Below are 25,742 nucleotides of genomic sequence, written 5' to 3' on the forward strand. Positions count from 1 at the left end.
ATGTGCATGGTATCTGTGTATGCTTTTAGCTAAGTGAAGTATGTTTAGGGAATAGAAATTGAATCTGCCTTAACATATAAATGCATACCCCCACTGTGAGGGAAGGGACTATGCCTGAAATTGCTGCTGAAAACTCATTTCTATAACACTGCTAGTTGTATGCAACACTGTACACAGCATATGCAGGTACTTTTATCTGTCCCTAATAGACTTACAATCTAAGGGGGGGGGGGGGGTTTGTATCTAAGGGAATGGACAGTTAAATGATTTGTCCAGGGTTTCCAAGTTGTTGTGGTGCGACTCAAATTCAGTTCTCCAGGATCACAGCTCACTACACTAACCATTAGATCTAAAATTAGCCTGGCTATAAAGGGATTGTGCTTTAGACTGAAGAAGAATTTTTTGACCAGGGAGTTGATCTGATTTTCAAAGGTTAGTTGCGAGTCGAGAGTAATGCCTTATATTTTCAAAGTTTTTTCAATGTTGAGGATTTCACCGGTGGATAGAAGTCTTCTGTTAATTAAGTTTAAGAAAGTTCTTTTGTGTTCAAGTGCTCAGGTCCTCTATGGTCCTCGTTAGGTGTTGTAAGGTGGCCTCAAAAGAGTCTCTGGCTACACAAAGTAGGAAGATATTGTCTGCGTAAGAAAATGTATGGATTTGAGGGGAGGAGAATCTTTTTGGCAGAGCTCTTAAGTAGATGTTGAACAAGGAAGGAGACAGCGGGGATCCTTGTGGAACTCAGCAAAAAAGCAGTCCATTTTTGGGACCTCTTATTTCCCTTTCTTACTTTGCAGGTCCTATTTCCTAAAAATTTTGCAAACCATTTTAGGACTTATACATGCATGCCTAATTCATTCAACTTTAGAAGTAATAGAGAGTGGTCTACCACGACAAATGCAGCAGAAATGTCAAAATGTAGCAACACAGATTGTCTGCTCACCTTTCCTGATAATTCCTAACATTGCATTTGCTTTCTTAGTCGCCGCTACACATTGAGCTGAGGACACAACGTTATCATCAACTAAAAATCTTTTTGAACAAGCGATGATTGGGTGGTGAGGCAGTAGTGTTGCGGTGTTTGCCCATGTTTATTGCCTTCATGTCTCTGAGCATAAGTTCTATCAGCAGTTGATGTAAGTGTGAAACAGCATATTTTGAACTATTTAAGATTGATTATTCTATTGGACTTGATATACTTTCTTTAATCACTCAACTCTTTGACATATTGAATTAATCGTCCCCACTTGTATTTACTTGACTGAGTCTTATAAGAGGTTGACAGAACTTTGGTCTGTTACACTATTGAGGTTGGTAAGATAACTAGTCTTTCCTCCTATGGTCAACAGAAGAAAAACTTTTGAAATAATGTTGAGGAACATGCTTATTTTTATCTTGCTAACACTATTAGATACCCTATTCCCAGTGTACTTATTCAGACCAGTTTGGGAATTTAGGAAGCTCCAGCTGACCGAGATGCTACCACAGAGAGGTGCTTTGCCAGGATTCTACCACACGGTATATCAGAGGTTGCCAAACCTGACCTTGCGGAACCCCCAACCAGTCAGTTTTCAGGATATCCATTATAAATATATATGAGATTAACTCCTTGGTATGCAAATCTATGTATACAAATTGATCTCATGATTATTCATTGTGGATATTCTGAAAATCTGGCTGACTGCACAATGTTTGGGAATCACAGGATATATTTGGGAATCACTACAGTATACTGTATAAAGCACTGTACCTGGTAAGGACAGTATTTTTCAAATGATGATATCTTTTAATGGATCAGGAGAAGAAGTATCAAATGCCAATATAGATTAGCCTCACCTTCTTTAGATATAGCCCTGAAGTATCTTGCATAACAATATCTTTGAATAAGTTGAACATTGTTTCACTATCCCCCTAATGCTATAACCGTGGAGGGGCATAATAAAAAAAAAATGTCTAAGTCCCCTTTTGGCCTACGAAAGTAGAAGCAGGGAAACTGTCCATTCTAAAAAAAACATCCAAAAGGAGGTTTTCTTTTATAATGGCCTGCCTCTACATTCAGCTGTTTAAACGCCCAGACCACCACTACCTCTACACTAACAACATATAATCAACAAAAAACCCTAAGTCCCAAACACCAAACACAAGAGCTTTTAGGTGAAGGAGGGGCCAGTTCTTCACCTAAAAGCTGGATTCTGTGACCGGTGTCTGTCAAAAAGAACACCGGTTACAGAATCCCAACCCTTTCCCAGCAACAATAGTGGTAGCAGAGATAGCCAATCTCCCCTGCCACGATCCCCCCTGATCGGATCGAGCAGGAGGGAGCCCAAGCCCTCCTGCCCCGGCGACCTGCGATACCCCCCTGACACGATTGGTGATTGCCCCTCCTATGGGCAGGGTTTGAGGCACCTGGGCCAATCTGGCCCTAAGGCCTGCCATTCTGAGGATGGCGGGCCTGATAGCTGGACGGGCTTGGGACCTGTCCGTCCGTCCAACTTTTTTAAGGTAAAGGGGGGTCTTGGGGGTGGGGGGTGTCACGGGGTCGGCATGTGGGGGGGTTTCGGGGCCCAATTGTGGTTTGGGGCATTTGTGTGGGGGGTGCATCATGGGCAGGAGGGCCAGGGACCCCTCCTCCCCATATATTAGTGGGAGTGGGGGGTAGGGGGGTCACCTGGGCAAGAGGGGTTGGGCTCCCTCCTGCCCAGATTGGATTGGTGGGTGGGGGTTCCATTGGGTCAGGAGGGGTTGGGCTGCCTCCTGCCCAGATTGGATCAGCGGGGTGGGGTGGTTACCGGGGCAGGAGGGCCTGGGATCCCTCCTGCCCCGATCGTGTCGCATGTGCGGGTGGGGTTTTTGGCGAGGCAGGAGGGGTAAGGCTCCTTCCTGCCCCGATCTTGTCGGGGGGATGGATCATGGCAGGAGAGATACTCATCTCCCCTGCCGCGATGGCGATCGGTCACCCCTCCCCCCCCCCGATCCGCGGCACTTCGGGGTGAGGATCACAGTTGTCATTTCTCCTGCCGCATCCACCCCCCCTCTCCCAACAAGATCACAATCTTCATCCCGAAGTGCCGTGGATCGGGGGGAGGAGTGGCCGATCACCATCACGGCAGGGTAGATGAGCCATCTCTCCTGCCGCGATGGTTGTGGTTTGGGGTGGGCAGGTTACCGGGGCCACAGAGCTGATCACGGCAGCCGTGATCAGCTCAGTGGCCCCTTTTTCGGCACTTATACCAGTTTTGACTTGGTCTAAGTCAAAACGTATAAGTGCCAACTAGGCAACCTGCCTAAACTTTTGGTTATACCTGCTGTAAGCCTATGTATAGGTCGGCCAACCTCTCACCCTTTCCCCTCCTCTAAAAATGCCTCTCTTCACTCTATGCATTTAGAGGCAGGGGAAAGGCCTAAGCTGGTTTTAGATACGTCTAAACCAGCTTTGGTTATGGGTACTTGGACAATCAAGTTTTTTGATCGTCCAAGTACCCATTTAGATCACTTTTTAGACATTTTTTTCTTTGATTATGACCCCTTAGCATCTAAATATAAGTTTCATTTGTGCACAAAGATAGATCATTCCATATCAAGTGGTATACTCGACCTCCTCCAAATTGAACAAAATGTTATGCTGATATTCCCTAGGATTGCAAACAAAACTATGCAAATTTTTTTTTGGCTGGGTCTCTATTGATTCAAAACTTACACAACAAGCTTGCCTGCACTGTAATATGTCACATCTCTAGCTCATTTGCATGTTATACAAATGGGCGCCAAAGATGACACTGTAGAACCTAGTGTATCTGAGCATGCAAATGATGCATGTCTTTGGTACCCTAATTCTGACCTTAGCAAGGCCGGGTCCAAGATGAAACAGGGTGATGTCTTCTGCAAAAAAGATACTCTTTCAAGTGATTTAGAAAAAAAAAACAAACACCTACACAACAGAGATATTTGCACCTAGAAAATGGTGAAAATATGCTTAAAAAGTGATATCATAAAAAGGCAGAGATGAGAAGTGGCCTAGTGGTAGAGCTGCTGCCTCAGCATCTTGAGATTGTGGGATCAAATCCCAGTGCTGCTCCTTGGCAAGTCACTTATCCTCCATTGCCCTGGATACAAAATAAGTACCTGTACATATTAAACCACTTTGAAAATGTAAACACAAAAATGCAGTATACAGGTCTTATTACATTTCCCTTATTTCATTATATCTTTGCTTCCAGTTGACTGCAAAGCCTCGTCGTATGTCATAGGCCATGACTCCTAGTCCAGTTATGGACTGAATCAAAGTGTAGGTCTTGATGCCTTCGGGACCTAACTGTCCTTTTAAGGGCAACTGAATTCAACATTGTTGAGTTCAACATTATTTATAGCAGCCCCTCCTATTGTTTTTTCCTTAATTGTTTTCTTTTACTTTGACTATTGTAGTTCTTGCCTTTTTACCTTTTAAAAGTCTTTGAAAGTTATTGTTACTGTTTGGTGATGTAATGTCAGCTTAAACTTGTATTTTAGCTAAAGAATGTTTTATGTTTTTATGAATTTGTACACCGCCTAGAAGGTTGATTGGGCGGTATAAGAAATTTTAAATAAACTTGAAACTTGAGTCAAAGTAGGCCTTAAATTTCTTATTGTAAAATTTTTTGCAGTTTTCTGGCCCATAAAAAGGAAGGCAAGCTCATGTTAGGTTCCAAACTTTGTACAAGAAAGTATCAGGATTTGTACTAATCCAAAAAAATTTCAGTCCCCTGACAGGTTTTGTTGGGCTTTAGTGCCCAGACAAAGTGGCTGTTTTGTGTTATGTGAAGCGTGACACTCTGAAGGTGACCTCCATTCAGCTGCCTATATGTCTTTAACCAATAGAGATCCAGCTGAAAATATTTTGATTGATTTAGTTTGAGACCCTAGTGCAGGGGTCCCCAAAGTCCCTCCTTGAGGGTCGAATCCAGTCGGGTTTTCAGGATTTCCCCAATGAATATGCATGAGATCTATGTGTATGCACTGCTTTCAGTGCATATTCATTGGGGAAATCCTGAAAACCCGACTGGATTCGGCCCTCAAGGAGGGACTTTGGGGACCCCTGCCCCAGTGAATGTCCACACAAAAATTTATTCAATTTGGAGGAGGTCGAGAGTGGTCCACTTGACATGGAATGATCCAGATTATAGAATATTATGATGGGTATTCAATAATTTATCTACCTCTGTAGGAAAGAAAAGAGTTTTCAAAAAAATGTTGTATTTTTCAATATAGTCCCCTGATAGCTCCATACACTTCATCTACTTTTCCTGCAATAAATTTTACCCCTTTGAAAAGAATTTTTCTTTTTGACCTTCAAACCAGGACATCACAGCTTCCTTGACGTTTTCATCACTTGAAAACCACTGTCCATGGAGAGATTTCTTCAAAACTCAGAACAGGAAATAATCTAAGGTAACAAAGTCAGGAGTGTAGGATGGATAGTTTAGCTACTGAAACTTACATTCTTAGATAGCAGCCTGTGATTGTTGTGACATGTACATTGTTGTAAAGAAGCAGCAAGTCTACTGTGAGTTTTCCTCATATTTTCTCCTTGATTGACTCCCACAGTGATCATCGTGTTGTTGTAACTCTCCCCAGTTATGGTTGTCCTGTGTGGCATGAACTCCAGAAGCAAAAGTTCTTCATCATCCCAGAAGACAGTTGCCATGACTTTGCCTGCAGATTTTTCTGTCTTCAACTTTTTGGGGATGGGGGATGATTTGTGCTTCCACTGACTCCATTATAGACTCAGGATCTCTTTGATAGACCCAAGTCTCATCTCCAGTCATCAAATGATAAAAAAAATTAACTTGGTCTTCAAAGACCATCTCAAAGTTCTCCTGACAGCACTGGAGCCTCGTGGCTTTCTGACATAGTGTCAGTATTCTTGGAACCCATCTTGCACTAATCTTGGACATGCCCAATTTTTCATGAATTATTTTCCAAACCATACCTGAACGTGAACTCGCAGGCCTTGAGCATGCGCAGATGCTCAAAGCCTAGCAGACGAGGAGGCCAATCTTCAGGCACCGGCACCAAGCACAGGACATGCCAGCGCCAGTGCCCAGAAGAGGGTAAGAAGCGGCGGGGGGGGGGGGTACCCAATCACGTGGGGGGGGATGCCGGATCGTGGCGGGGGGGCCCAATCGCAGGGGGGGGGTCTTCGGGAGGACCAATGCCGGTTCTCGTGGGGGGGGGGGAACGCATCAAAGCGAGTTTCCATTATTTCCTATGGGGAAACTCGCTTTGATAAACGAGCATTTTGGATTACGAGCATGCTCCTGGAACGGATTGTGTTCGTAATCCAAGGTACCACTGTATTTAACAAAATCAAATCCTCAACCTTCTTGCACATTTCTGTGGAAGTTGTTTCCATAGGCCGTCCAATGTGAGGGTCATCTTCAATGGACTCTCTACCCCACGAAAACTACGTGCTCCAAAATTTTACTTGGTAGGATGATGGGGCAGGCTCACCATAAACTTCAGTCATGCGTTCTTGGATCTCCTTTGCCTTTTTTCCTTCTTTTGTGAGAAATTTTTATCACTGAATGGTGCTCCAAATCTAGCAGTTTCTTACTTGATTCACATGAAGACTCTCCTTACATCTTGTCTCTTGAAATGTTTGACTTGCACTGAGCTGCAACTGTGCATGAGTACTTGTTTCAACATGCTTGCTACTTTCTTTCATACTCAGGTAGATAAATTATTGAACACCCCTCATAGTACTGAACTTGTATGGATATAATAATTGCATTAAGTGCAAGGTACACACTCTCTGGTATTCTTTAATATCAGCATGCAAGTCGCATGGGAATAAATTCAAGAAAGGTGCCAAATATTTGGGCTTGACATGTCAATTCTATAATGGCAGTTCTGTATTTTATAGACATTATTGAAACTACCTGAAATGTATATTTATTATTTTCTTTCTATAAATGTATAAATAAATGTATATTTATTATTTTCCATCATATATGAATATATGGGAGTCAATATTCATTGGGATGACTCTCATGTAAAGGTATCTTTATCAGTTATCTGGATATCTTCAAGCAGATTTTCAGCCACCCTTAAAGTTGGACTATTGATTATGCTTTCCAAAACATATCCAGATAACTTCTATGTTGTTAATACAAGGCCAAACAAATCATATCAGCTCTGGCTGTTGACAAGAGTAGGTAGAATATACCTTGACTTTCTCTGACATTTCATCATATAGATTTATGTTCAGTTTTTTAATCCCAGGGACATGTAATTTTCTCTTCTTCTTCTGCTGTATCTGATATTCCGTTCTGGTCTTGACAATCACCTATAAAAATGAAATCAACAAGTTCAAGTTCTGTCCTATAAAACAAAGTTGAAGAAAATTGCTGAAGTAATAGGGATGCAAAGATGAATTAAATCTGAGGTCTCCTTTTACAAAGCCAATCAATGCCTATGGGCTTCAGTGCATTTTCTGCAGGAGAATCGCTACCACGGCTTTGTAAAGGGGTCCTAAATGAATAATTTGGGTCTAGTAGATTTTCAACATTCCCCTGTAAACTTGATTTACCTTCAAATCTGTTTGACCTTTGTACAATAAATATTAAGAAAAATCAAGATAGGCAGTTCTCGTAAAAGCTGATACTCAGAGCAGACCGGATCAGCTCAAGGGGCTGTGGCAGGCACCCTGAGCCAACATTTGCTTTTACACACTTTTCTTGGGATCAGTCTTGTGGTATGAACCATGTGGATAGCATTTTATTTCTGTTTTGTCTGATCATTTTATTTTTCTAGTTGGTTTGGGCCTGGTTTCTCTTTCTTTCACTTCTTCTTGCTGGGGTTTTTCCAGTACATCTTAACCATTTTCTGTTTCTTCCTGTTCCATGTGGCTTCCCTGACTCCTCCACTCCACAAGAGACAAGAAAACTCATCCCCACGCAAAGCAGAACAGAACAAAAAACAAGTAGGGAAGGGACTATATACATCAACCTTAAGGGCAATAACAATTTATTAAAAATAATCTTTAAAACATTATATAGAGAGTCCTTTCACTTATATCTTTGGACCCAAAACGGTCCATGTTTCGGCTTCCACTGGAAAGCCTTCCTCAGGGATAGACTTGTAATCTAGTACTGTAGTTGGCGCTGATATAATATATATAAAAGAATGGCTCAGGCTTGTAAAACTACACTAAATGACTCAATCCAAACGCTACATAAGAAGACTGGCAGCATCGTAACTGAAAACCATCTACTTGATCACCCCTGAGGAAGGCTTTCTAGTGGAAACCGAAACACGGATCTCCACACATAAATAGGGATGTTCAGAAATCATTTACACAGGTATGTAACTTACACACATAAATGCCACTATTTCAGCCAGTGCAAGTCTGGCAACCAAAATTAGGCAAGGGAATCATCACTAAATGCTAGTCTATAAAGGGTGAATGCTCTTTACATAAGAACATAAGAGTTGCCATACTGGGACAGACTGAAGGTAAGGTCCCTCAAGCCCAATATCCTGTTTCCAACAGTGGACAATCCATGGTTCAAGTACTTGGCAAGATCCCAGAAAAGTAATAACAAATTTTATCCTGCTTATCCTAGAAATAAGCAATGGATTTTCCCAAGTCTATCGTAATAATGGCTTGTGGACTTTTAGGAAATTATCCAATCCTTTTTTTTTTAGACCCTGCCAAGCTAATTGCTTTCACCACATTCTTCAACAACGAATTCCAGAGTTTAATTACACATTGAGTGAAGAACTATTTTCTCATGTTTTGTTTTAAATCTACTACTTAGTAGTTTCGTTGCATGCCCCCTAATCCTAGTATTTCTGGAAGAATAAACAAGCAATTCACATCTACCCATTCCACTCCACTTTATAGAATAGCAGTTTGTGCTGATTTTTTTGCACCCATATTTAATGCCATTTATAGAATTGCCTCCTATGCAAAACCATTTGGTTTGAATACTGGTTGTATTATATAAGATCAATTAAGTGCATAATTGCCACATATTGTATACACATAAATTACGGAATGCGGAACGCCGCAGGGGTTGGACCAAGGTTTGGATTTTTCTTTGTCTGATTTTACTTTGTATGTTCTGGATTTTAAGAAACCTTCAAACCATGAGTATACTTTATCTGAGATGCCTAATGAATGCAATACTCTTATATTTTATGTTCTGTATTTCTGAAACAAGTGTATCACTTGCGATATATTATAAATCAATAAAAAGATTAATGACAAAAAAAAAAAAATGAATACAATACTGGCATTTGCATGTGCTGTTTGCACCTGAAGTTAGGAGTCACAGCCTTTAAAAAAAAAAAGTTTTGCAAGTTCTCTATTTATCGGCCAGATTGTGAAAAACATTTTAGAAATGTGTACAATATGTTAGAATAAATGTGACCATTCGTACGTTCATGTAGTGATAAAAGCATGTATCGCTTTCTGATTCTTTTTATCAGCTGCACTAACAAAAAGCTTATCATTTATTTTTCATTACAGCTTACAACCACATCAGGATGCAGTAGACGTATTTCACAGATCCCTGTATGACAGCTTGACCTTAAATCTTAGAGAACGTGATAATAAATGAGTAAAAACAGACACTGGATAGATAAAGCATTACCTTTTATCTCTGTGCAATGCCTCTTCTGTCACTTCATTGTCCATACCACTTTATCTCTTCAGCAATGTCCATTTATAAAGAAATCAAGGAATTTTCCACACATAATGATTATTGTAAAGCAGTTTATTTGCCCCAAACTTAAACCTTTTCCAGGTTGTATTTTTTCCAATATTTATACTTTATTTTCTACTGAATTTTGAATCTGTGGTACTAATTATTCTTCAAAACTAGCTACGGTATGATTATTGACGAGCTTGGGCTTTGAACCTCTGGCAAACACTTGTTAACGGAAGCTGGGATTTTTCAATAGCACAAGGTGAGTTACATTTAGGAGCAGTAGGTATTTTTCTATCCCTGGATAGCAGTGGCGTAGTGAGGAAGGTTGACATCTGGGGCGGTGGCACCCAGCATTGCCGTGCCTTGCACCCCCTCCCTCCCCCACTATGGTTCACTGGTAGAGCTGCTGCCTCCGCACCCAAAGGTTGTGAGATCAAATCGCGGTACTGCTCCTTGTGACCCTGGGCAAGTCACTTAATTCCCCAGTGCCCACCGCTTTGAATGTCACCTTTGAAATGCCAAAGAAACAAAAAGGCGGTATACAAGTCCCCATTTCCTCTCTCTTTTCCCTGCCATTTGAGTGCCCCTCCCCCCACTCTTCCCTGCCGCTTGCATGTCCCCTCACCCCAGCGTACCTCATGATATGTTCGCCAGCATTTGCTCCCTTATGATGTCACGTCCTAGTCCTGACCACCATGAAGTGACATCAGAAGGGAGCCGGCATCTGCACAACCAGCAAGTGGAAGATGCTGTTCGTGCCAGTGAACGTTTAAAGAGGAAGAGAGGCCCCAGCGACTCATGTGAAAATGGCATCCGGGGCGATCCGCATCCCCATTCCCCCTTACTGTGCCACTGCTGGAAGGCTTACAATCTAAGGTGTCCTTTTATTAATCTGTGGTAAGCATTAATATGTGCACACCTACCTCAGCTAAAAAAAAAGCCTTACTGTGGAGCGTAATTTTGGACTCAACACATGCTTCCCACACACTACAACATAAAAAATATTTTTTTCAGCCCTGGAGACAAGTCTGGGGACAGAGAGTGGAAGTGTTCTGCGCTAATCGATTAGTGTAGCTAAATTGCCATGTGCTAACCAATTAGTGCATGAGTCCTTAATGCCTACAAAATAGGTGGTGGTAGGGGGCTCACACACTAATGATCACATGCTAATAGGAAAATTAGTGCATGCCCATTAATACAGAAAATACAAAAATGATCCATTTTACCCAAGTGGTAAAAATGGCATTAGCACCTCCATATACTACAGTGGTCTCAAACACAAACCCTTCGCAGGGCCCCATTTTGGATTTGTAGGTACTTGGAGGATTTCAGAAAAAAATAGTTAATGTCTTATTAAAGAAATGACAATTTTGCATGAGGTAAAAACTCTCTATAGTTTATAAATCTTTCCTTTTGGCTAAGTCTTAATAACAATATTATAATTTATAGCTAAAGAGACATATGATCAAGAAACTGTTTTATTTTACTTTTGTAATTATGATAAACATACCGAGGGCCTCAAAATAGTACATTGCGGGCCGCATGTGGCCCCTGGTCCACAAATTTGAGACCACTGATATAGTATATGTAAACTGCTTTGATTGTACCCACAGACAGGCAGTGTATCAAATATGTGACCCTTTGCATGAATGACCTGCTTAAGGAAAAGAACATAAGAATTGCCATACTGGGACAGACCAAAAGTCCATCAAGCCCAGTATCCTGTTTCCAACAGTGGCTAACCCGGGTCACAAGTACCTAGCTAGATCCCAAGTAGTAAAACAGATTTACTACTAGGAATAAGCAGGGGATTTCCTCAAGCCATCTTAATAATGGCTTATGGACTTCTCTTTTAGGAAATTATCCAAGCCTTTTTTAAACCCCGCTAAACTAACTGATTTCACCACATTTTCTGGCAACAAATTCCAGAGTTTAATTACATGTTGTATAAAGAAATATTTTCTCTGGTTTGTTTTAAATCTGCTACATAGTAACTTCATAGCATGCCCCCTAGCCCTAGTATTTTTGGAAAGAGTAAACAAGCAATTCACATCTACCGTTTCCACCCCACTCAGTATTTTATAGACCTCTATCATATCACCCCTGAGCCGTCTTTTCTCCATGTGAAGAGCCCTAGCCGCTTTAGCCTTTCCTCATAGGAAAGTCATCCCATTCCTTTTTATCATTTTTGTCGCCCTTCTCTGTGCCTTTTCTGATTCCGCTATATCTTTTTTGAGATATTCCGACACAGTATTCGAGGTGCGCCCATACCATAGAGTGTTACAAGGGCACTACAACATTTTACTGCACTTTGGTAAAATGGCCCCTAAGTTTGTACCTGAAATAATGGAAAGTTAGGTAAAACTTGCCCAAGATTATAAGGAGCAACAGTGGGATATTATGGATAGTTTCAAGTTTATTTAAAATTTTATACAAACACTTATAAAAAAAATTTCTAAGTGGTGTACATAATCAAATAGGGGGAAACAAGAAAGTTTTAAAATACGAACGAGGACAAACTTGGACAACAGACGAACAGAAACAAGGGGAGAGATGGTAGACTACAATGATTTTAAGAAAAGAAAACAATGAGGTGTAAAATAATAGGTTGGGGAAAGGACAAGTGCAACAAGTCATATGTAAAATAGATAAGACCCGATTAGGCATTCTGATTGGAACTGCCGAGCTTTAAGGTTTTAAGTTTCGAATGCATCCTTGTACAGAAAGATTTTCAAGGAATTCTTGAATCTATCTAATACAGATTCTTCTCTAAGATAAGCAGGGAGCGAGTTCTATAACTGGGGTGCTGTGATCGAAAAGATCTCATTACGTCTGGTGCCTATGATAAGAACATAAGAATAGCCTTAGTAGGTCAGACCAATGGTCCATCAAGCCCAGTAGCCCGTTCTCATGGTGGCCAATCCAGGTCCCTAGTACCTGGCCAAAACCCAAGCAGTAGCAATATTCCATGCTACCGATCCAGGGCAAGCAGTGGCTTCCCCCATGTCTTTCTCAAAAGCAGACTATGGACTTTTCATCCAGGAACTTGTCCAAACCTTTCTTAAAACCAGCTACTCTATCTGCTCTTACCACATGCTCTAGCAACGTGTTCCAGAGCTTAACTCTTCTCGTAGTGAAAAAAGATTGGTTTCAAAAGTGTTTCCCTGTAACTCCATCGAATGTCCCCTAGTCTTTGTAATTTTTGACGGAGTGAAAAATCGATCCGCTTGTGCCCGTTCTAATCCACTCAGGATTTTGTAGACTTCAATCATATCTCCCCTCAGCCGTCTCTTTTCCAAGCTGAAGAGGGTACTGAGAGGAGATTTTGGTCAGTCAAACATAAAGCTCGAAGAGGGGTGTAAGGTGTAACAGCAGGATATGTATTGGCCCGCTCTCCCTCCCCCACCCCACCCTCACATAAACTCCCCTCCAGTAACCAAACCACGCTCGCTTATGGATAAATAGCCACAGCTCTGTTTATTAACAAACAATTAATTTAACACTCACATAACAAAAGTTTCCCGAGCTACACCTTAAACCATTACCAATAATATTTGGCCCCCGACCCTGCCATGCCAGCAAGGGTCTGGAGGGTGGCATGTCCCAACATGCCCCTTTAACCAGAGGCACCAGAACACGGGCACGGCTCCCTGCCGTCCCCCCGCTCATCACCTGATGAGCTCCACCATACCATAGCTCGGGATAACCGCCAACCCAAACTCGGCAACCTACTGAACCAGACAAAAAAGGGGGTGGGAGGGTGGGCAGGAAAAAGCCACCTCGGACGACCCAGGAAGACGCCGAGTCCTCCGAGGTCCCGGCTTTATAAGCTCCGCCCGGACGTTAGCCCCACGCCTCGCCTATCAGGAGGCTGCCCCATGGCGGGAAAAACTCGCCTACCGCTAAGCTGCCTCCTGCCCTCCTAAACCCGCCCACTCGTGCGGTGCGCTAGTCTCCATGGGAGGCAACGCGGGCCCCCCTCCATCCCCGCGTTACAGCCGCCCATCGATATTTCAAAAGCTTTAAATAAACTATTTACCTGGGTTCATAGTCTAAAGCGCGCGAGGACAAAGGCACGACGACAACCGAGCGCAGACAACTGAGCATAGGACTTAATCGCGCCGAAGAAAAAATGTATTTTAAAGGGCTCCAAGGGGGGTGTTGGTGGGGAAACCCCCCCCCCCCACTTTACTTAATAGAGATCACGCTGGCATTGCGGGGGGTTTGGGGGGTTGTAACCCCCCTCATTATACTGGAAACTTAACTTTTTCCCTGTTTGTTAGGGAAAAAGTTAAGTTTTCAGTATAATGTGGGGGTTACACCCCTCACACCCCCCCCCAACATGGCAGCGTGAGGCAGCGCAATCCCTATTAAGTAGAGTGGGGGGGTTCCCACACACACACACACACACCCCATCATAGCCCTTTAAAATACGGGTTTTCTTCGGCGTGATCAAGCCCTATGTTCAGTTGTCTGCGTTCGGTTGTCGGCGCGCCTTTGTCCTCGCGCGCTTTTGACCCGTCACCATTTACCTGGGGTGACAGGGAATATTTGTCCCAAGGAAAACAGTTATACCATCTACTGTATTTGAAGTTTTCATTTTCTTTTTTGGAGACACAGTTTTGATCTTGCAGTACCACTAGCTATAATTGGGTGTTTCAATAATACTATTTGTAAGAGTTAGCAAAGAATCAAGACATTGTAATGTAATGTAATTTATTTCTTGTATACCGCTACATCCGTTAGGTTCTAAGCGGTTTTAAGAAAATATACATTTAAATTGAAAGTAAGAAGTAAGAAAGGTGCTTAATAAAATTCCCTTACTGTCCCGAAGGCTCACAATCTAACTAAAGCACCTGAAAGTTGATAAAGAAGTGAAAAAATAAAGAAGAAGATTAATGTTAAACATTTTAACTAGATAGCATATATCTGATTAGTACTTTGGTAGTGGAAGAGAGGAGAAAAAAGGAATAGATATAAAAGGGAGAACCGTTGGAAAATAGAACCTTGAAGAGAATTTAAATGAGGAGATATAACATAATAAAGGCAGAATTAAAAACAATAGATAATGTTAAAGAAATTCATAATATTACAAGGAAAATAAAGTAAAAATGAAAAATAGTGTCTTTAAACAAGATTGGAACATGCTCTGCATAAACCTTGAGATTTTACAATAGTTGAGACCTTCATAAAGTGTCAGCATAAGACACTTTATTATACTTTCATATAACAAAGCAGCAATTCATTACCAATTAACTGTTAGTCATACAATTACTTTGCAACATATTGTCAGACATACAATTACTACGCAATGCATTTTCAGCTGATAACTTCTACAAACATACTACTATCAATTCAAATAAACATAACAGAAAAGGACTGGAAATTTGTGATCTGTGATTAGTCATACAATCCGCCATAATCCAGGAGATAATATCCAGACAGGGTTTACATTGATTTTTCAACACTGATATAACTCCCTAGTTTTTTACTAGTACTATAATTTATTATTTCTATAGTGCTACCAGACGCCTACAGCAAGATGCTCAGTGTTAGTTGGCAGCATTCGTATCATACAAGATATGACACTCCTTCTGGTTTGCAAATCTATTTGAATGCAAGCATAAATCGAAACTGCACATCCAGACTAAGAAGAACCCAGATCCCATTTTCCTACCCACCACTCAAAGGAACTCAGCGCAAGAAGATGTACGACAGCCTCCTAGCGACGCAGGCAGCGAAGCTGGACTCCTCCATCTCCAACCTGTTGACAACTATAAGTGACTAAATCATTTCGAAAAGAAATCAAAACTCTGCTATTCAAAAAATCTTTCCAGTCTTCTTATCCCCCCCCCCCCGCCATATCCTCCCCCCTCCATACAAATTTCCAGCTGACCTCCTACCCCTCTTCTATTATTTCCTCAATGACTCTATCATGTAACCAGCCACTAAACTGCAACTTCCCTACATATAATCCTCAAATCTCCACCCTTCCTTCAACTTCTCCTCAAAGCCTCTACTATGCATCCAACCCCAAATTGTAACTTCCTGGAAATGTTCAGCTATCTTCTAATGTAATCCGCTTAGAACTGCAAGGTACAGGCGGAATAGAAATCAGTAATGTAATGTAATATTTCGAATATCATCATTCGTGATTTTTAAGACTCCTGAGGCAGGCCAGTTGGCCGAAACATGTACATGTTGAGTCATTGAGTCGTTGAATGTATCATTGTGATATTGGAGGAATAAAGATCTTCATATTACCAGATGAACTGGAGGACACTTTTTTAGTGCACATCATTCTGATCTGGACAATTCCATTCTGGTTTCTACAATCTAATTATGACAGACATGCAAGACAAAAAGGGTGAATCTAAATACTCTGCTCAGGTAGGGAATTACTTATTGAGGTATACAGTGATTTAGCTTATACTTTCAGATTATAGAGACGTATTTTGTGTATCTGATGTGTAGAGTAGTGTTGGCATAGTAGTTTTAATTGAAGCGATTTAGACCTGTAAGATCCAGTCCAAAAACAAAACCAGCAGACCAGCATAGAAATATATAAATAAATTGTTTTATTACAAAAAACACTGACAATTCTCAATTGCCTGACGTGGCCATTTTTCGCCGCCTCAAGGGTTGCGTCAGGAGCCGAAACAAAAACAGGTCAGTCGCAGTCTAATTGTAAGAACAGTGTATATAAACCCTGTGTATAAATCAAAAGGCCACCTGACAACAAAGGTCTGAATCTAGTAATCTCAATCTGTAATGATAGTCTTTCATTAGAATTAATTGAAGGAGAATTGTAGAGGTTTAAGTAGAATATATAGGTAGTATAAGCCTAAGGATGGGTGGAATGAGGGGCAGGATGGGAGGACCTAAATAATCAAAGATCTGCAGACTGTATTAGCTGTGAAACCAAACTCTAAAGTTATTATGTATCAAAACACCTTACTATACTTCTGAGTGCAACAGAGCCTGCCTACCAGCCCAGGTAACTGCTTTAGCTTTGGGAAGAGAAAAGGTGGGGGAGGGAGCAGGCAGGGCCGGATTAATGAATAGGCCCAGTAGGCACGTGCCTAGGGCCCAAAACTGTGAAGGGGGCCTGATGAAAGAGGAAGACTCACCTTGCCATTTTTTTTTAAACAGCAACGGCCCCCTCATGGCATCAATGGTAATGGGCCCCCCCCCTTCGATGGCAATGCAGCCAGCTCTGTTACAGGAAGGTCTCGCGATGACTGCGTCTGCCGGTTCATCCCCCTCCAACATCACTTACTTGCTCCGAAAGAAGTGACGTCGGAGGGGGATGGATCAGCAGATGCAGTCATCGCGGGACCTTCCTGTAACAGATCCAGCCATGTTGCCGTTGATGTGGGGGGAGGGGGGCCCATTGATGCAGGGGGACCCATTGCTGTTGATGCGGGGGGGGGGGCGTTGCCATTGATGCGAGGGGGGGCCATTGCCGTCAGCTGTTCTGTCTGCTTTCGGGCTGCCTTTTGCAAAGTTGCTCAGAGGGCAGAGCAGGCAGCTGCAATGTTTGGAAAGGGAGAGAGAAAGGAGCATGGAAGGGTGGTGGAAGGAGAGAAAGGGGGCATGGTGGTATGGAAGGGTTGTAAGAAGGATGGTATTGAAGGGTGGTGGAGGGAGAGAAAGGGGGCAAGGTGGTATGGAACGGTTGTGAGAAGGATGATATGAAAGGGTGGTAGAGGGAGAGAAAGAGGGCAGGGTGGTATGGAAGGATTGTAAGAAGGATGGTATGGAAGGGTGGTGGAAGAAGAGAAAGGGGGCATGGTGGTATGGAAGGATGGTGGGAAGGATGGAATGGAAGGGTAGTGGGGCAGTGTGGTATGAAAGGGTGGTGGAGGGAGAGAAAGGGGGCAGATGCTGATGGAAGTGGGGGGAAGGGAGAGGAAAGAGTAAAATGCCAGACCATGGGAGTGTGGGAGAGGGAAGGGAAGGAGAGGAGAGAGATGTCAAACCATTGCAGGAGGGAAGGGAAGAAGATGGATGCCACGCCAATGGGGGGGAGGGAGAGAGAGATTGAAGGGAGAGGCAGACAATTTCTGGAAGAGGCATAGAAAGAGAGCAGATGCCATATAGAAGAGGCAGGGGAGAGGGCAGACAGTGGATGGAAGGAAGAGAATGAGGAAAAGATGAGGAAAGCAGAACCCAGATAACAAAGGTAGAAAAAAAATTTATATTTGTTTTATTTATTTATTTTTGCTTTAGGATAAGGTATTATTGTAGCTGTATTGATAATCATTTATTAATAGAAAATGGAAATAAGATGATAGGTAGGGCCAGTAAGAAAAAAAGAAAAGGAGGTATTAATGCTCCTGTATAAGACTCTGATGAGACCTTATTTAAAATGTTGTGTGCAGTTCTAGAGACTATACCATCAAAAAGATATAAGCAGAATGGAGTTGGTCCAGGGGAAGGCTACTAAAATGTTTGGTGATCTACGTCATAAAGTATACGGGTTCAGACTTTGGAGGAAAGGCGGGAGAGGGGAGATGTGATAGAGTTGTTTAAATATCTACGTGGAGTAAATATGCATAAGTCGAGTTGCTTCATTTGAAAGGAAGCTCTGGAATGAGAGGGCATAGGATGAAGTTATGAGGTGATTGGTTCAGGAGTAATCTAAGGAAGTACTTTTTTACAGAAAGGGTGGCAGATGTGTGGAACAGTCTCCCGGAAGAGGTGGTGGAGACAGAGACTGTGTCTGAATTCAAGAAAGCCTGGGATAGGCTTGTGGGATCTCTTAGAGAGAGGAAGAGATAATGGTTACTGAGGATTGGCATACTGGATGGCCCATTTGGCCTTTATCTGCCATCATGTTTCTATCACTTCTACTGGGAGATTATTCTATGCATCTACCACCCTTTCTCTAAAAAAGTATTTCTTTAGATTACTCCTGAGCCTATCATCTCTTAACTTCATCCTATGACCTCTCAGTCTGGAGCTTCCTTTCCAATGAAATGACCACACTTCATGCATATTTATACCATGTAGATACTTTTTAAACATCTCTATCATATGTCCTCTCTCCTGCCTTTCCTCCAAAGTATACATATTATGATCTTTAAGTTTGAACCCATATACTTTATGACGTAGACCACCAAACATTTTAGTAGCCTTCCTCTGGACTAACTCCATTCTGCTTATATCTTTTTGATGGTATAGTCTCCAGAATTGCACACAACATTTTAAATGAGGCCTCATCAGAGTCTTATACAGGAGCATCAACATCTCCTTTTTTTTTTCTTACTGGCCCTACCTATCCCTATGCACCCCAGCATCCTTCTTTCGCCGTTGACTTTTCAACCTGTTTGGCCACATAATAAGATACCAAAGTCCCACTTGTCTTTCAGGCACAAAAATTCTGCACCCCCTAAACTTAAGTTTTTTTGCAGCCCAAATGCATGACTTTGCTTTTTTTTTTTTTTTTTTATAATTCTTTATTCAATTTTTAAACTACAGAAGTGCACAATAATTAATACACTTACATAGCATTAAATCTTAGCTGTTAAATTTCAGACCATTCTTCAAGCTTCGCTAAGTCCTTCCTCATGTTATTCACAGCATCAGAGGTGTCTACTCTATTGCAGATTTTGGTATCATCTGTAAATCTTACCTGACAGCCCTTCAGCATGATCACTTACAAAAATGTTAAAATGAACAGGCCCAAGAACCGAACCTTGAGTTGAGGCACACCAATCAACATCTGGCATGTTAACATCACCTATTAGCAATACGTCCCCTTTTACAGCTATATTTTGAATGTCTACTATTAAATCTCTGTCCACCCCTGCCTGTGAAGGAGGTCTGTATATCACAGCAATGTAAATACATTTTCCATTTCTTCTTTCCAGTTTGACCCACAGTGCCTCTTCCTTACCCTGCAGATCCTGCAATCGTGTGACTTTAATATGATCTTTAACATATAACACCAGTCCCGTCCCCCCTCCTTTTCTTCCTACCCTGTCTTTCCTGAACAGATTATACCCCAGTATAGTTATATCCCAGTCATGATTCTCCATGAACCATGTCTCTGTGATCACCATTAAATCCAATATAGCCTCTTCCATCACAGCCTCTAAATCCATGCTAACTGGTGTGCCATAAATGAAAAGAGCACTGGTGACAGACAGTCAATGATGTTGGGAGAAAAGAGTGGCTTCTGATTTTGTTGGGGGTGAGCTTAAACATATGGTCAAAATGTCAGCTGGCCACTGCATCCATTTATTTAGGTCTATGAGCCATAGAAGCTGGATATCAATCTACATAGATGAAAGCAGTGATACTAAAGGATTGGATCACGGTAGCAAGTGTTGCCAGAAATAGGTTAAAAAAGGGTTATGTTAAAAACTAGAGAGCGGCACAGAAACTCCAATTTTAGCAATTGTAAACCATCCAGATATCTGTTTGATGGGCTGTATATCAAACTGTAAATAAACTTGGAAACTACTGCACTAATTATTGCAGTAATGGGAACAACCTCCAAAACACGCAGGAATGCCACAGGAATTGTGGACCATTCTGTGGTATTCTCGCAGCATTCCCGCGGTCTAGTCTCAATCTCCTCCTTCCCCCACCCAACAGTCCAAGCTTTCTCTCCTTATCCTTCCTTCCCTCCTACCTTCCATAGCCCGCCAGCAGTGTTTAGTCTTGCATGCTAGCACTGACAACTGGCTGGCCAGCTCTGGAGTATCTCTATATATGGCAGAGTTGTGCTAAACCCAGTTCCTCCCCTCTTTTACTGTGCTACTCAGCACAAATAGCATGCATAGAGGATTTGCATGCTATGTGTGCTGATCATGACCTGCTAAAGAAAAATTGCTCTCAAAAGGGTTCTCAGGGACTTTTAACAATCACGGTAGCAGCCACCAAGAACCGTATGCAAATGCATTACAAGGAGTTCAGTAGTATTTAAATGAGCACTCCTTGTAATGCTCAAAAGGGAACACCCACCTCTTACTGAGATTAATTTATTGGCAGGTCTAGAGCTGTAGATAGCTCTTTGTGTGTGTGTTGTATGAGTGTATATCCCATGCACACAACACACACACAACAGCTGCACCCATATCTAGCTTTAAATTTAAAAAAACCAAACAACAGAGCTGCGATCAGCTGAGTCATACTGCCTGCAGGAGCCATGATCAGCTGAGTCAGCAGGAGCTGTGATCAACTGATTGCGGCTCTGGTGAGTCCTGTTGGCAGAAGGAAGGAATGGTGACAGCCCAGTGATGAGAACCTCTAGGCCTGCTCAGAAGAGCAGTGTCTACCGCTTAGCTCTTCTGAGCAGGTGCAAGGCAGAGATCCTCCGCTCTTTTATGGGGCTACTCAGCACAAATAGTGTGCATATGATTTGCATGCTATTTGTGCTGTGCATGACATGCTAAATAAAAATCGCTCCCAACCCTGTATTTTTTTTACCGGGTTGTTGATGCTTTGAGCATCAGGGCCTAAGAGACGCTTTTATTAAGTATTGCTAAAAAATGGTCTGCACTATCTTCAGCACAGGTCATTCCCATGTGCTTAGGCCACTTTTAGCACTGCCAGTAAATGGATGATTTTGTATTTCTGTGTTTTCCCATTTATTGAAAACAAAAACAAAAACTGTGGATACAGATGTCATGGAGATAATTTATTAAACACTGACATATAAAATCATGAAAATTCAATTTAAAAAGTACAATGATAAAAAATACTGTGATAAAAATCCAACCGGACCCTACACGGTCCGTGTTTCGGCGAACACGCCTTCCTCAGGGGTCCAATGGTTTGCAACCTCACATGAGCATTTACTGACACCTATTTCCTAGGGGCTCACGCGCTAATCAGGTGCAGGCAATACCTATGCCCTAACCAATTAGCATATCCATACCTAATCTCTGCCTCTCACCCACCAACCCCCACCAGTACACCCCCAGCGCAAAAACACAAAGGTTTTGTTTTGCAAATGGATAGCACGTACACAAGCGAAAACTACCACGGGACACCTGAGCATGTCCGTGATAGTGCATGTCAGTGCTTACTGCAGTTTATTAACAGGCCCCTGAGAATCTAATGTTCTAAGCTGTAAGCTGTTTTGTAGCAGAGGTGTTCAAGTGAAAAAGCTGCAAATTGCCTAGAAACACACAAGCCACGATGTTGGTATTATGCATTTCTTGGCTTCTTCCTCAGATAGTGAATCAATTTAGGGATTTGCAGTAAAATTTGTATTGATTTGATTTGATTTATTGGCTTTATATATCACTGAGTACAAAAAAAAAAAAGAAAACCAAAGTATAATAAAATGCAAATCTCAATACAAGTCATATAACATAAGTCATAAAAATCCTCAATTCACAATCAAACATCAAAGGAAAAAGGGACCAACCGAGGCTATTATCTGTGAAAATGTATGCAAATTCATAATAGTGGTGGTGCAAAAACATGCAAGTTAAAAAAAGCTGCCACATGCCACCTTTTTCATCTAAAACAAAAAAGAATTACATGTCAAGTGGTATAATTACTGTCTTTTCAGTCTCTTTCTTGCAAGCATTTGCTGTGGAGCAAATGTTCAGAAAAATATACTGCTATCCCGTCAAACATTCCTCGAGGTGGCACATTAACCTCCTAGTCTGGAAAAATACATTTAAAGCAGAAAGACGCAAGCAATTTAGGTGCTTGTTTATAATTACTTCCCATTTCAGAGGTTTTTGTATCACCAGAGCACCACTCTTAGGTATTTTATGAGGAATTTTAACAATTGCTCATGCTACTAGTGCTATGAAGCATTTATTAAAGTTACCTTGTCAGGGAAAGGCTGCTGTAGCTGGTTCACATCCAGTGGTGTCATCAAAGGGATGTTATCGAAATCATCTTCAACTCCATGGTCCTTCTCCGACTTCTCCGCCAGATTACTCCCCAGTTTTACCATAGTTGATGGCGACTGCTAGAAGATAGGCATTACAAATATCAGTCATTACCTTGGGTAATGCCTTGTATTCTTTTCATTAATTGCACAACGGCCAGGAGATAAAAAAAAAAATAAAAGGACCACCCTAGCAAACACGAAGGGGGAAATTCTGTAAATGGTGTCTAAAAAAATAGGCACCTTTAATATAGGTGCCTATCTCTTGTCCATCATACTGGCGCCTATTACAGAATTGCCCCTAACTTAAAATTTAGGCACCTGTAAAGTAGGCCAGGGTTTTAAAGGCATTTGTTATAGGTGCCTAAGTCCTTCTCCACCCCTAAACATGGGGCTTGGTGAATGCAGAAACTTTATCATTAACCTCCGAATTTCTGTATATGGTGTCTAAGACTGTGCCAAACAAACAAAAGTCAAGGGAGGCGTCTTTCCAACCAATAATCAAGTCTTTATTTAAATCAATGGTCTCAACCAGGATCCCAGTTTCGGTGTATAGGAAACGCCTTCCTCAGAAGAATTTATTAAAATTATATGAGCACTTAAAGGAAACTGTTTAAATCATGCAACAAAATATCATAGCATATGTACATAAAACACATAAGCATAGTATTAAAAACATAAATCGAATTAACAAAACATAATAAGGCTCTACAATAGCGAGATCCCAATATGATTTCAATGCTTTTATTTATTTATTTTGTTTTCTATCCTGTTTTCCCTGTTTTATGGGTTACATAAAATATAGGGCTCCTTTTACGAAGGTGCGCTAAGCGTTTTAACGCATGCACTGGATTAGCACGTGCTAGCCAAAAATCTACCGCCTGCTCGAAAGGAGGCGGTAGCGGCTAGCACGCGTGGCAATTTAGCGCACGCTATTCTGCGCGTTAAAGCCCTAGCGCACCTTCGTAAAAGGAGTCCATAGTTAACATGTTACTATTTGCCATTATTATAGTACAAGTTTATGATTCAAGTTATTATCCTAACTCGATACATACTGGGGGTTCTAATACCAATATACATAATATAAAGTTTATAGGTTACAATTTGCTTTGGTTATCCTTAAAGTGCAAGTTTTTTCAGTACAAGTTATCACTCTAATTTGACACACACTAGGGATCTAATAGCAATATGTGTGAATGTACGAATTACAGGTTAAATTTTCCATAGTTAACCATGAAATAATTTTCAAATCAAGTTTTTATCCTAATGTGAGACATACCGGAATCTAGTACCGATATACATTTCTTGGTAATCCATATTCATCCATATGAATGTTCCAAATAGTCAGCTGGCTCATGACTTTCTCCATTTAAAAAAAAACAAACAATCATACAATAATACACTGGGAAAACGGTTTGAGTGGAAAAGTGGTTTACATTGGATATGAATTGATATCAACCCAATGGATGTGCTCATCTGAAAACATATACTGTAATTGTTTTAAGATACTGCAGGAATGTGGCACAGCATGCTGCGGCCTTATCCCCTCATTTACTGTAGTTGGTTCTGTTTATTTTGTGCTCTTTAATTTTAAATTACATTTAAACATTGAAAGGGAATATCCATTTCACTGTTTTTCAGAGTTTCCCCATTACAGTAGGAGACCTCACAAAGCTAAATACCTTAGATTTCACCATAACCTCAGAGTGATTTTTCCTTCTCAAAATACATTTCTAAATTCGGGAGAAAACAAGGCAGATGTTTTCATTGGTTCCAGCAGCCGTAATCAAATTTCACTGTCTTTGGACTAATTATAAGAAATAGGAAGCAGTCTTCAGAAAACAAGCAGGGGACACGGAAGAAAATATAAGGATGTCCTTTTTTATGGAAATGTAAATAGTGAAGGCCAAGTCACATAAGAAAATTCAGAGGATTATGTATTTCTTCCATGGATCTATTTTCCAGAGAATGACATGAATATGGCTCAATCAGCGATTTGAAACAATGTCAAAAACAGAGAATTTTGGTTCTGCAAATAGGCACTGAATGAAATAAGGTAAACACTCTTTTCATCTACAGTGGCAAAATAGCCCTCAGAATTTAGGAAGTTGGTTGGTTGGGCTGGGAACATTTCAGCCAGTGGTGTAGTAAGGGGTGGGGGAGGCAGTCTGCCATGGGTGCTGTCTTGGTGGGGGTGCCATCTTGGTGGGGGTGCCAGCACCCATCTTCTCTGCCTCCGATTCTTCCCCCCTCCCCACTACTGCAAGCACAATCTCCTTCTCATCCCACGTTCCTCTTTAACATTCCCAAAGCAAGAAACAACTCCAAACTGCTGCTCGTACCAGTGTCGGCTCTTCCTCTGACATCACTTCCTGGACCCGTGCCTAGGAAGTGACATCAGAGGAAGAGCCAACACTGGCACAAGTAGCAGCTTGGAGTTGCTGCTCATGCCAGGAATGTTAAAGAGATACGGGGAAGGGAAGAGGTGCGCACACATGCAGCAGAAGGGGTGGGGAAGGATCAGATCGGGGTGAGGGGGGTGCAGGAAAGAGAGCAAACAGTGTAATGTGGTACAAAGTCTAACTTCTATCTAGTGTATGAGATATCTTTCAACCCTGTGGGACTTTAAAAATTTGAACTTGATAGACCTGGATATGAAGTTGAAAATCAGAGAGGTGAACTCTGCCTAGAATTAAAATATCATCTGTGGATACTTTGGGGTTCTTTTACCAAGGTGCATTAACAGATTTAGTGCACACTAATGAAATAGTATCCATTAAGTACCATTCAACCCATAGATATACAATGGGCTTTGTGGCAATTAACATGTGCTAAATCCATTAACGCACCATAGTACAAGGACCTCTTTGCTCTTTAAATTCATGTTGGCTCAGATATGCCACCAAAGGAACATGCTTAAGGGATATGTTTAGTCCCTTCGTATGACCCCTTCTGCTCAACTTTGTTCACCTCATGCACTGATAGCTTTCAATCAGATAATCTTTGTCTTGGCTTGATTATTTGTCTATTACAATGTGCTAGGCTACTTTTGAGAGAACTCGGTTTGTATGGCAATGGGTGAGGTAAGTACATAGGCCAATATAATAAAAATAAGTGGTATAGCATTCCATTTCTATTAAAATGGGAATATTTCACTTCACAGTTGTTCAGTGAGTCTTTTTAATGTTCATTCA

At 41.5% G+C, this 25,742-nt stretch overlaps 1 protein-coding gene and 1 long non-coding RNA gene across 2 annotated transcripts in view; one reads left to right on the forward strand and one right to left on the reverse strand.

The window, feature by feature from the left end:
- CALY (calcyon neuron specific vesicular protein) overlaps positions 1-25,742 on the reverse strand; it is a 154,170-nt gene that overhangs the window by 36,013 nt on the left and 92,415 nt on the right. Inside the window, exons 2-3 of the mRNA XM_033943470.1 lie at positions 22,486-22,629; positions 7,199-7,318 (exon numbers count right to left, since the gene is read on the reverse strand). Coding sequence (XP_033799361.1) covers positions 7,199-7,318; positions 22,486-22,614 — 249 coding nt within the window. The 5' untranslated portion in view covers positions 22,615-22,629. The remainder of the gene's footprint in view (positions 1-7,198; positions 7,319-22,485; positions 22,630-25,742) is intronic.
- On the forward strand, positions 984-15,786 carry LOC117359966. The gene is made up of 3 exons (XR_004539330.1): positions 984-1,133; positions 9,506-9,945; positions 15,206-15,786. It is a non-coding gene; the product is annotated as an uncharacterized LOC117359966 (long non-coding RNA).

The sequence above is a fragment of the Geotrypetes seraphini genome, chromosome 4 (assembly GCF_902459505.1).
Source record: "Geotrypetes seraphini chromosome 4, aGeoSer1.1, whole genome shotgun sequence".
NCBI lineage: Eukaryota > Metazoa > Chordata > Amphibia > Gymnophiona > Dermophiidae > Geotrypetes > Geotrypetes seraphini.